This window comes from Anomaloglossus baeobatrachus, chromosome 1, assembly GCF_048569485.1.
Source record: "Anomaloglossus baeobatrachus isolate aAnoBae1 chromosome 1, aAnoBae1.hap1, whole genome shotgun sequence".
Lineage (NCBI taxonomy): Eukaryota > Metazoa > Chordata > Amphibia > Anura > Aromobatidae > Anomaloglossus > Anomaloglossus baeobatrachus.
In genome coordinates, this window is record NC_134353.1 from 272,166,796 (window position 1) to 272,179,736 (window position 12,941).

Below are 12,941 nucleotides of genomic sequence, written 5' to 3' on the forward strand. Positions count from 1 at the left end.
CAGTCGGGGAAAGAGGCAGACCTGGAAAGAGACAGACCTGGAAAGAGACAGAGCTGGAAAGAGACAGAGCTGGAAAGAGACAGATGGAGAAAGAGAGAGATGGGGAAAGAGAGAGATGGGGAAAGAGACAGATGGGGAAAGAGACAGACGGGGAAAGAGAGAGACAGACAGACACAAATACAGACACAGAGATAGAGAAACAGACACAGAAACACAGACACAGAAACACAGAGATAGAGACAAATAGACTGATACAAAGACAGACAGAAAGATAGAAACAGACAGACAGAGACACAGACACAGACAGACAAGGAAAGAGACAGACAGAGACAGACAGACAGCGACACACAGACAGAGACTGGGAGAGAGACAGTTACTATCCCGGGGAACGCCCAGGTACTACAGGTAGTAAAAAGATAAAAATAAAAGAAAAAGGATAGTATAAAAATTTGGTAAAATAAAAAAAATTTAATGGATGTCAGTAAAGACAATTACTGAGTGACCGCAACTAAATTATACTGACCGTAATTTTATGCAATAGAAAAAAAACTTTAAAATAAGTACAATAATTAATTTTCCATTAAAATTCAGAAACTACAATTACTAAACGGACATCAGTAAATAAAAATTACTATCTGATGCTAAATCTAATAAAAAAAAAACAAAACAATTACTGACCGTCCACAACTGTCTTGATTATATTTTGTTAAAAAAAATAATAATACTGTAGCATAAGCTAATCACCACAGTATATTTTTTACTGTAGACTGACTATAATCTAGCCTTATCAACTAATTTAAATTATTTTTATTTGATTCTATTTCACATTTTTTCTGATGCTAATTTTGATTGTATTTCAGTAAAAAAAAAATACAGTGGTATAAGCCAATTACTACAGTATATTTTACTGTCCTTAATCTGTCCCTATAAACTAATCTAAATTATTTTTATTTGATTCTTTTTATACACTTTAAGAAAAAAACAACTGGATGCCAATCAGTGATATGCATCACTGATCAGCGCTCTGTGGCTGCAGTACGCACACACAGATGTGGTGCAAAAGACGGGAAATATTGACAGAAAAAATGAATAAGCCATAAGTGAGCAAGGATGACGATCAGTGATGTGCGACACTGACCAGTGGCTGCAGTACACACGGACAGAGGGGGTATAAACGTGGAGGGGTGAGGAATGTATAGGGAAAAAAGTCCTGGCCAAAAGTGAGCACAGAAATCACTGATCGGCACTCCGCGGCTGCAGGAAACACACACGGAGGTGGTGCAAAAGAAAGATCAAGTAATGATCAGCGCTTGGCAGCAGAAGGGGAGTGGAAAAAGAGGAAGAGGGATTGGGATGGAATAGAAATAAAAGCAGGCAACAGGAAGAGAACAGGAAGCAATCAGGAATGTCTTTTATCTTCTTTTCTTAGGTCTTCAAACAGGAGCAGAAGAAGTGATGGTACAGGCTAAAATAGTCCATGCCACAAGTCAAACGCAGAGCGACACAATGACCTTTCTGCTTACATCTCCAAACTGTAATGATGCTGAGCAGAACGGTCATTGAGAAGTCACACTGCTCTCCTGCTCACTGAGTGGTGCGATTGGACATCGACATCCGAACCAATCCGTGCTGGGTCTGCTGATGCTGCTGTCTCCTAGCTCCAGCCTATGATCGGTGCTGTTACTGCATTGACTTCTATGCTGGACTTCTATGATTCAGGCAATTTAATTAGCTGAAACATTGAAATTGCTGTGATTGGCTGTTTAGAACTGAACAGCTAATCACAGTGATCGTAGTTCTGGGGAGGTGAAATCCCCGAGTTGACAAGTACCCTTGCTATCAGATACAGCAGGCACCCTGTTCCGATCGCCATGAATGAAGACATGGTGACCGGAGGTTCCTATGACATACGTTTACATCATAGGCCATGAATCGCTTCCCGACTACAGTATGACGTAAACTTACGTCCAAGGATGTGAAGGGGTTAATTTGTAATGATTTCTAAGGTCCCTTTCTACTCTAAAATGAAATGAACAATATAGACAAAAACCGTGACCCAATCCTGAGATCGCCTGACAAATGTTACATGAACTTGAAATGTAAAATTAATATTATCTGCAGTCACACTTAGGGAATCTCACATTCACACATATTGATAGTGGCGTTACAAATTCATCATTTAATTAAATTAGCACATGGAATGTTACATATTCAGTAGAATGAAGCCTCCTGGTTACATGAAGGAAGAACAGACTCGGGATTTGTGAAATGGGAAGATACAATGAATTACTAAGATAATTTTGTGTCAGCACTTTGTACATTTACTCTTCACACTAGAATTTCAAAACACAGAAGATATGTGTGAAATATGTGGTCATAATAAAACAAGGCCAATTATGTTTCATCGAATTATTAATTACTGTATTTTTAAATACTGCTTCCAAATTTTTTCCCTAATATGATATATATATATATATATATATATATATACTGAATATATATCTGTACTGTATATAATATATATATAATTGCCTTATTCTGTCTGTCTTGCTCCAAGATGACATCATTACATTAACAACCATCGCCACAGCGCATGCGCTAAAGAGCCTGCGACCAACGGCTCAGCTAACTGAACAGCCCAAACTGCGGGCCGACAGGATGACGCCCGACACTTTTCCCCGCACCCACACAGAGCCCCGACTCCCCGGTGAGTGCTGCACCCCCGGGAGCCCAGACCGGCAACCCAGCCGACACATACCCACCACTCGACTCCGCCCCCCGCACACATTACCCCACTTGGCTCCACCACCCCCCGCACTCCGCCCTCTGCATGTATACACTCAACACACACACGAATAGTCACCTGTCCCCAGCTATGCAGTCCCCAGCACTGACGTCCTCAGCACCATGGCCCTGCTCGGCTCCACCCCCTGCACACATTACCCCACTCGGCTCTGCCCCCCCGCACTCCCCACTCCGCATGTATACACTGAACACACACACACCTGGATAGTCACCCATCCCCAGCCATGCAGTCCCCGGTACTGACATCCTCAGCGCCATGACCCTGCTCAGCTCCATCCCCCTGCACTCCACCCCCCGCACACATTACCCCACAGGATGGGGGCACATGTCAGAATGGTGGCTGCACCACGATGGGGGCACATACCAGCATTGGGCCACATCACAGCATCAGTATATTTTTACTTAACTTTACACTGTTCATGGCCTTCTTTCATTACAAGCCATGGACATCATTAAACATTAAACTCATCTATTAAAACTGTTCCTTCTGTTGTTTGTCATTTTAAAACCAATAAACAATTATAAGAATACTAAATTAAACCTAACCCATCCAGTCCATTCATTACCTTATTATTCAATCTGCTAACCTACATACTCATTCTAGACTACCCGATACATTAGAATCGGGCCACCTTCTAGTATATATATATATATATATATATATTTATATATATATATATGAAAAGGTTGGTTATTGGTTTTATACACATTATTGATTTTAAGAGCCTTTCATTAATATTCGGTGAAGCCTCATTAGATGGGTTTCGTTTTCTTTGGCATCTATTGCATTTTGTCCAGCCGTAAAGAATAGTATTGTTCCTGTGGACTTTGCCTTGTTTTTTTTTTTTCCTGGTTCATTTTCTTTTTACTTCAGCTGAAATAAAATCCAACTCACTGCCAAGATACCGATGCTACTTACATTTCCTTCACAGTGCAAGGTGGCAGCCTGCCAGAAACGCTATGAATGGCAGCATTAAAATGTCACCTTTAATATTCCTAGGCTCACCGGAAACTAATATATGACAATTTATAATCACCTGTCCCAGATGGTAGCAGAGAATAATTCAGATTCCGCAAGCTTATGCACTAGGCAAAAAGATCTAAAGCTTCTTTCTGTCATAAAATGAGGGGCAGATTCGTCAAATAGTTTCCCCAGAATATTGTAGTGAAACCTAATGTTACTAAATTTTGTTTTAAGCCCATTTCGGCTATTTAAAAAGTGGACAGAGCTTAGTTGAGACAGGCAAAACCAAACAACCCCCAAATTCACCATAATTTATGCCTAAATTCCTAACTGGAGTATATTTTTTGCAGTGGCACATTATAGCAAAAAGATTAACCAAAGTCATAAAGTGGTTAATGCCTATTAATCAATTTGGCACATCTCTGGCACATCAATGAGGTCACCTGAGGTTAGTTTACCTGCGGTTACACCTGGGGTACCGTGGGAACCTCCAGCTGTGACCGCAAATGAATTGAGCGACGTCACCGCTCATTGCTGTGCGTAAGTCATTCTCTGCCTGAAGCCCATATCATGTTGTCATGTTCTGTGCCTGCGCACTCTGTCTTCAGTATGTAGTAGAGGTGGAATCATCATGGGACCTCGTGTGGATTATGTTGGAACTGGGTGTTTTGCGGGTTAATAAAGAGGAGAAAAGGGGTAGGTTTTTTTGTATTTTATTTGAAATAAAGAATTTTTTTCATGTTTTGTGTTTTGCTTCTTATCACTTATGGATTAGTAATGGGAGGTCTAATAGATGCCTTCCTTTACTAATCTGGGGCTTAGTGGCAGCTGTGAGCTGTCATTACTTCCTTATTACCCCAATTGCCACCACACCAGGGCAATCAGGATTGTCTCATCATGGATGCAACAATTCTGGGTGGCTGAAGGCTGCTATTTTTAGGCTGGGGGGCAATAATCATGGGTCTCCCAAGCCTAAGAATGCCAGAATACCAGCCGGAAGCTGTCGGCTTTATCATAGCTGGGTATCAAAATTGGAGGGACCGCCTGCCAGTTTTAATAGTTTTTCTTTAAATAATTAAAAAAAGCTACATGGAGTCTCTCGTATTTTAATACACAACCAAGATAAGCACATGGCTGGGGGCTGCAGGCTGTAACATGCCTGGTTATCCCTTTTTTCTGTATTTTTCCTTCTTTTTTTTTTTTTTATCCGAGTTGCCAGAACCGGATCGATACCCAAAGTTTCCTGATAACTCTGGGCCCAGAGACAGAGCACGGGTAATTCTGAACCTGAGCAGATCCGGAGTTTTACAGTCCGATTCCTCCCATCACTAGTTCTAATTAAAAAATTGAGATACTATCTATCTATCTATCTATCTATCTCTTTTTGCCCATACAATGCACTTACAGTAGATTGCGAAAGTATTCAGCTCTCTTGAATTTTTTAACCTTTTCCCACATTTCAGGCTTCAAACATAAAGATAAAAATGTTAATGTTATGGTGAAGAATTAAGAACAAGTGGGACACAATTGTGAAGTTGAACTAAATGTATTGCCATTTTAAATTTTTTAAAAAAAAACAAAAACTGAAAAGTGGGGCAGGAAATATTATTCGTCCCCTTTACTTTCAGTGCAGCAAACTCACTCCAGAAGTACATTGAGGATCTCTGAATGATCCCATGTTGTCCTAAATGATTGATGATGATAAATATAAGCCACCTGTGTAATCAAGTCTCCATATAAATGCACCTGCTCTGTGATAGTCTCAGTGTTCTGTTTAAAGCACAGAGAGCATCATGAAGACCAAGGAACACAACAGGCAGGTCCATGGTACTGTTGTGGAGAAGGTTAAAGCAGGATTTGGTTAAAAAAGATTTCCAAAACTTTAAACATCCCAAGGAGCACTGTGCAAGCGATGATATTGAAATGGAAGGAGTATCATACCACTGCAAATCTACTAAGACCTGGCCATCCATCCAAACTTTCATCTCAAACAAGGAGAAGACTGATCAGAGATGCAGCCAAGTGGCCCATGATCACTCTGGATGAACTGCAGAGATCTACAGCTGAGGTGGGAGAGTCTGTCCATAGGACAACAATCAGTCGTACACTGCACAAATCTGGCCTTTATGGAAGAGTGGCAAGAAGAAAACCATTTCTCAAAGATATCAATAAAAAGTGTAGTTTAAAGTTTGCCACAAACCACCTGGGAGAAACACCAAACATGTAGAGGAAGGTGCTCTGGTCAGATGAAACCAAAATCGAACTTTTTGGGCACAATGCTAAACGATATGTTTGGCGTAAAAGCAACACAGCTCATCACCCTGAACACACCATCCCTACTGTCAAACATGGTGGTGGCAGCATCATGGTTTGGGCCTGCTTTTCTTCAGCAGGAACAGGGAAGATGGTTATAAATGATGGGAAGATGGATGGAGCCAAATACAAGACCATTCTTGAAGAAAGCCTGTTGTTGTCTACAAAAGACCTGAGACTGGGACTGAGATTTGTCTTCAAACAAGACAATGATCCAAAACAAAAAGCAAAATCTACAATGGAATGGTTCACAAATAAACATATCCAGGTGTTAGAATGGCCAAGTCAAAATCCAGACCTGAATCCAATCAAGAATCTGTAGAAAGAGCTGAAAACTGCTGTTCACAAACGCTCTCCATACAACCTCACTCAGTTCGAGTTATTTGCAAACGAAGAATGGGCAAGAATTTCAGTCTCTCGATGTGTAAAACTGATAGACACATACCCCAAGCGACGTGCAGCTGTAATCGCAGCAAAAGATGGCGCTACAAAGTATTAACTTAAAGGGGACATATAATATTGCACGCCCCAATTTTCAGTTTTTTCTTTTTAAAAAGTTTAAAATAAGCAATAAATTTTGTTCTATTTCACAATTGTGTCCCACTTGTTGATTCTTCACCATAACATTAACATTTTTTATCTTTCTGTTTGAAGCCTGAAATGTGGGAAAAGGTTGAAAAATTCAAGGTAGCCGAATACTTTCGCAAGGCACTGTATATGCCTAAGCTAAGTTGTAGAATTGCTGTAGATACTGACCATAAAATTAATCACCTGACCATTTTTACAGCTTGTCAGAGACGTCTTGCACTCCCCATTACTATATTTTTGCTATTATTACATTGGTTTACACTTGAGATCTTATCTATTGAATGTAGAACAATTTTTGCTTTGGAACATAATTTAGATGGTAGCCCTTGACAGTATAAAAGACTATCGGAGCACACATTTATATGGATTAGTTTACTTCCTTGGACTTATCAGATAACCATTAATAGAAAACGGTTTTCCTATCACGGATGTTAATAATGGGTTGTGAAAAACGAATCCTCTGTGCTTATTTCAACTTTAAAATGAACCTGGCATTACACCATGCCATACCAATACAGAAATTGCGGGTATAATCTGAATATCTAAACTGAGGATCAGAGGCAGACATGCCATATGTGAGGCCTGTGCTACTTCATATGGGCCTTTATGCAAAGAAATTTCTGAGACTATGCAGCTATTAATTCACTAGTAACAAATCAGCTGTTGGACAGCAACGTGCCTTCATATTGTTCTTGCACAGGGGCCCTCTTCTGTGTATGTCCATCACTGCAGAGGAAGATTGCCTTACAGTCAAAACAACAAAGAAGCAAATGAAGAACGATTGCATATTACATACCAGACAATGTCCTGTGCTGGTCAGTATCTGGAAAACACATTATATGAATGTCCTCTTGATGAGTGCAGTCATGCTTGCCCCAGTCTGGCTTGGTACAATGAGTGAGTGTGGGCTCTTTGCCCAAACAGGTGACATCATCCAACCAGATGACACTAGTGATCTCTTCAAAATCATTATCCAATATAATCTTCCCATATCTAAGAAAGTAACGACAAAAAGATTAAATTGATAAGAAACCATAACATAATCATAACCTCTCTACATCGTATCCCCATGTGAAAAAGTCAATTGTCACAAATGCTGATGCATCATCTATATTATTTTTTACTACTTAAAACCAGGTTTTGAAACATTATTTTTTTTCTAATATGTTTTTATTTTCTGATTGTACATTTTCTGCACATGATGATGAGGGTGGCCATCTTGTCTAAGCTGCTAACAGAATTCAGAAATATACGACACATCTATAAGAATGATTCCCAGGCTATAGTGTGACTGAACAGCTCTGCAGACTCAACCATCTCTGTTACCCCATACTCAGCAGGGCTGGTGGAAACTTGAGAGCTGTTATGAAGCAAGTGCAATTGGGTTTACACCACAGTGGAATGGAGTATTTGTGATATTGAACTTGAGGTGGAGGAGAGCCCCCTTTATGGCGCACTTGACATCCATGAAGCAGCTGCTGATTTGGTGCCTCATCTACTTTTGTTAACGATGGTCGTGTCCGTGAAAAAAGGATCATATCAGATTATCTACGGGAAGAAGTACACCTGTTATTTTATCTGTTATTTGTTATTTCGAATTGGTGCCGCCGTAAACGCAAGCAACCTGCTGCGGTTCCAGTTGCGCCCAGGCGTCAGCTGCCATTTAGGGCTGTGCCTCGGGTTGTCCAGCTGGCTGCTTTCTCCTCCACGTCTAAGTGTGGAGAGGCGGCTAGTGCGCATGCGTGTGCCGATTTACCCCAGCCGCAGCCTAACTCCAGTGTTTCGCCTACTGAGTATGCTCAGCCTGACTGTGTCATTCCTGAGGCTAAGTCTTCATTTTAGGCTACAGCGAATGCTCGTTTGGACTGTGCCTGAGTCATTCTGTGGCCTGTGGTTCCACACACTTACACAGGGCCCTGGGGCATGCCTCGCTCTCGGGAGGCCAATACAACTAACTGAACCCAACATCAGCCTCAGGTGTCCCCTTACACTGCAGTGGCGGTCCCCACTGACTGCAATACCAAGAGTGGTGTCACAAAACTACATATAAAGAAGCAACCTACCTGTGACCAGACTGTTCCTCCACGTGGAGTCCCTGAAGGTAATGCACCGACACAACACCTGTGGGGCTTCACACTTAGTGCGAAAAGCCTCTTTGCACAGGTACTTGCACTCCGTGTCGGGTCTAAGTCCTGTGTTGTGCCTAGACAGCATGCTGAAGCGGATAGTCTTTTTTTCAGAGACTGTATTTCATGCTACTGAGCATGCTCAGGCACTTACTGAATCAGAGGCTAGGTCCGATAATGAACTCTTTGGCCCTGCCCCTGATGTGGGGGGCGCATATAGACCACAGGGCATCCGGTGTAGTTACGATGTGGCCAGGCCACTCCCAACTGGCTTGCAGAGGCCCGCCCCTATGACTTGTCACCTCATTATTGTTGGTCAGACGATGACTGGTGAGGTGTTTGGGTCGTGGCAGCCACGAGGTCATCATTGAAGTGGCAGTTCCGAATAGGACGCTAGTTATGCCACTCATGACGTGTCACTCTGCTTTTGTCTCCAGGTGGTGCATTGTGGTCCACCCTGGTTTGTGGCGGACCCAGGTTATAAAAGGGGCTGGAGCCAACAAGGAGGTGCGCAGTCTTCTATTATGCTCCCAAAGAGCACACCTCAATGTGTTGAACCCATTGCGTCTTTAGGCCAGAGGTAGGCAGGGATAGGGCGTTGATGCAGGCCGCCACCACAGTTGGTAATGCAGAACAGTTAAGACCAACTCCTGTCCTACCAGTCCTGCTAGTGCAGTCCAGTGGCATTAACAGGCCTGCTACTGCTGATGCACCTGCTGTCCACAGGTGTGGCCCTTACGCACATGGACAGCGTACCCAATGTCCCCTGTGTTGTTAACAGGGATTTCCTGGGCTGGGTGGGCGTGTGGACCCTGTGACGCTAACAGGTCTCCCAGTCTCCAGATCCGAGTGGCGTCTAACTCGGTTCAGGCTACTATTAGTTTCATAGCCACTCAGCTCTGTATCCTCCACCTAACCTTCCATTTGCCAGCCTCTCCTTTTCCATCTGGGAGCACGGTGGACACCGACTGGCGATGGGGATATATACCTTTCTCTTTCTTTTTTTCTTAATTTTTTTATATAGCGGTAACATAGTATATACTACCTTATCCGATTCTGCCATTCCCACCATAACAGATGTTGCTTCTTCAGCAAATGTTACTGTTGCTTAACCACCAAATCCACGGACTCAAATTTTTTTCACCTTTCCAACACACCTGTTCCCCTTTCCACCAGCATCTGTCCTTTTTCAACTCATTTTGTATATGACCAAAAGTGCAACTCTGCAGGGACACCGTACTCAACGCCGTTTCAGCACAGCAGCCAGCCCTCAGTCCCTCAGATGTGGACAAGTAAAAGACCATTTCCTCCTATCCATGACAAAGCGTTGAGATTCACTCTGTGCAGCACAGGTGTTTAGTGGAAAAGCAAATCTAATATTGCGTACCACCTTCTGCTGATACTCCTGCATACGTGCGTCCCTTTCTATGGCCGGAATTATTTTGTAAAATTTTGTGTTGTACCGGAGATCTAACAGTGTGGCAACCCAGTAGTCAGCATTACTTCGAATTCGTACAATCCGAGGGTCATGTTGTAGGTAGTCCAGCAAGAAGGCGCTCATGTGTCTTGTGCATCCAGGAGGAGCAAGTCCTTGCTGTGTTGGTGGCGGAGAGGTGAAAATCGTGCCTCCTTCCTCTGCCCTCTCCCCCCAACCTCGCACAACTGAAATGTGAGCAAGCTCTCAATCATCTGCTGAGTCTTCTATGCCCATCGCCTGTTCGTCCTCCATTTCTTCATGGGCTCCTGTACCTTCCTCAACAGTTTTGCTGATTCTATGTGCCCTTGTTAATCCCTCTCCCCCACCGTCCAATGACTGCCGCCTAGGTGCCGCTGACCATCTGGACCTTGTAGATCTTGTTATCCCTTCCGCATATGACTCCTCCTGTACTTCCTCCCCTTCCTCTTGTCCCAACACCTGACTCCGAATAATGGTTACAATGTGCTCCAGCATGTAGATGAACAGAATTGTCACGCTGAGAATGGCATCGCCAGTGCTAAACATCTCCGTCGACATTTGTAAACTGTGTAGAAGGGTGCATAGGTCCTTGATCTGACACCACTCCAGCAGCGTGATCTGCACCACCTCTGGATCAAGTTAGCCCAGGGTATACATCATAACGTATTTCAGCAGGGCTCTGCGGTGCTGCCACAGATGCTGCAACATATGCAGATTCAAATTCCGGCGTGTCGGCACATCGCATTTCAGGCGTTGACACGCCAGACCAAAAGACTTCTGGAGCGATGAAAGTTGTTGAGCTGCTGGGTGCAAATGATGGAAGTGAGCACATAGCGAGCGTGCCCGCTGCACAAGGCCATGTAGGCCGGGATGGTGTTTTAAAAATTGCTGGAGAATCAGATTCAACACGTGAGCCATACAAGGCATGTGTGTCACATTGCCCTGACGAAGGCCCACAGCCAGGTTTGCATCATTGCCGCACACGACTGTTAAGTCACCACCGGAGTCCGCTCAATCAATTTGTACTCCGGTCGCCAGGTGACAACGTGTTCCTTTCGTGCATAGTGCTGATGATGGGAAAGGAGTCGATGCCTGCGGCACAGGTGGACGCAGGTTATGCTCACCCGCTGGGCTGCGTTACCTTGACAGATGCAGAACCACAGGCTGAATGTAGGTGGTGGGTATCTCACAGATGAAGTACCATCATTCAGCAACAACCAATGGGAAGACACCACACCCTTTTTTAGGCCCATCCTGTCTACAGACCACTGCGAGACAAAGCTATGAACCTCTTGTTACTGTTACCCCAGTTCAGTTTTATGATTTTGTGTGCTTGTTACCTGACTACTTTTCCTGCTTGCTGTTTATGTACCTCGTTGGCCGATCCGCATTTCATCTCTGCTTGTTTTCTGATTAAGTCCTGGCTGTCCCATTCTGTTCCTCTTCCTCAATTAATGTTTTGACCCTGCATGACTACTATTCTTTGGAACTGCAGCCTTCCACAGGTATTGATCAACTTCGGCCCTGTGTAATTTCAAATCACTGTATAGGGGTTAAAGGGTTTCAGGGTTCTGGGGGTCCAGCTTGGTGAGTGGCTTCCCTCTAGCCTATCCTTTACAGCCCGTCTGAGTGTGTCGATCCAGGCAGGCGTTACACCGTGCTCTCTGCAGAAGGCCATGTAGGCCGGGATAGTGTTTTAAAAATTGCTGGAGAATCAGATTCAACACATGAGCCATACAAGGCACGTGTGTCACATTGCCCTGAAGAAGGGCCGCAGACTGGTTTGCATCATTGTCGCACCCGGCCTTCCCTGGCTGCTGGTTGAGTGGAGACAACCATTGATGAAACTCGGTCTCACTCTCCAGAGCTTACCATCCACAACTCCTCAGCGGTGTGACTCATATTTCCCAGACATTTCTAAGTAAAGAGTCGACCGCATCATGCTGTTGAGCTCTGCTGCCAGCATAGTAAGGAAGTGTGTGTGATTCCTTGGGCACAGTTACAAGGAAGGGTGGCCTGGCCACACAGGGTTTGGGCCGAGGTGCAAGACCAACACAAGGTTGAGGAAGCAGAAGCAGTGGAGGAATTTGTACATACAGATCAAGGATTGACACACAACTCGTGGGGACGGAAAGACTTGTACAGAAGGCCCTTCTCCATCTCTCACCATAGCTATCCAGTGCCCAGTCAGCAACATGTAACTCCCCTGTCCATGCTTACTGGTCCAAGTATTTGTGGTGAAATGCCCCCTGTCACACACAGAGTTTATCAAGGAATTGGTGATGTTGGGTGCAACCTGCTGTGGTAGCGCGGGCACCCCTTTCTTGGAGAAGGAGTGGCGAATGGCCATCGGCTCTTGGGGCACTGCAATGGGCATAAGGTCTCGAAAATCCTTGGTCTTAAAAGGGTGTAAAGGCAGCCTTTCTGTAGCCAAAAAGTTTGAGATGCTGAAACTAAACCTCTTAGGCATGTCATGCCCTTCGAAAATCATGTAAAACATAGTGAGGGGACTCCAACCACAGTCTCCCTCATTTCCACTAATTGGGCCACAAACACCCCCCACTTGACTGGCATCAATTGACCCCCCTTTTCAAAATGAAAAAGATGCTTTGCATGGAGCACTCTCAAAAATACGTGTGCCTTTCGCCTCCCCTGGCTGACCCAGGGGAAGAAAAGTCCTCTGAGAGCC

At 44.0% G+C, this 12,941-nt stretch overlaps 1 protein-coding gene across 2 annotated transcripts in view; it reads right to left on the reverse strand.

Moving 5' to 3' along the window:
- Positions 1-12,941, reverse strand: part of PRSS12 (serine protease 12) — a 283,643-nt gene that overhangs the window by 101,150 nt on the left and 169,552 nt on the right. For both annotated transcript variants that reach the window (XM_075350102.1, XM_075350092.1), the window contains one exon: positions 7,467-7,663. In XM_075350102.1, coding sequence (XP_075206217.1) covers positions 7,467-7,663 — 197 coding nt within the window. The remainder of the gene's footprint in view (positions 1-7,466; positions 7,664-12,941) is intronic.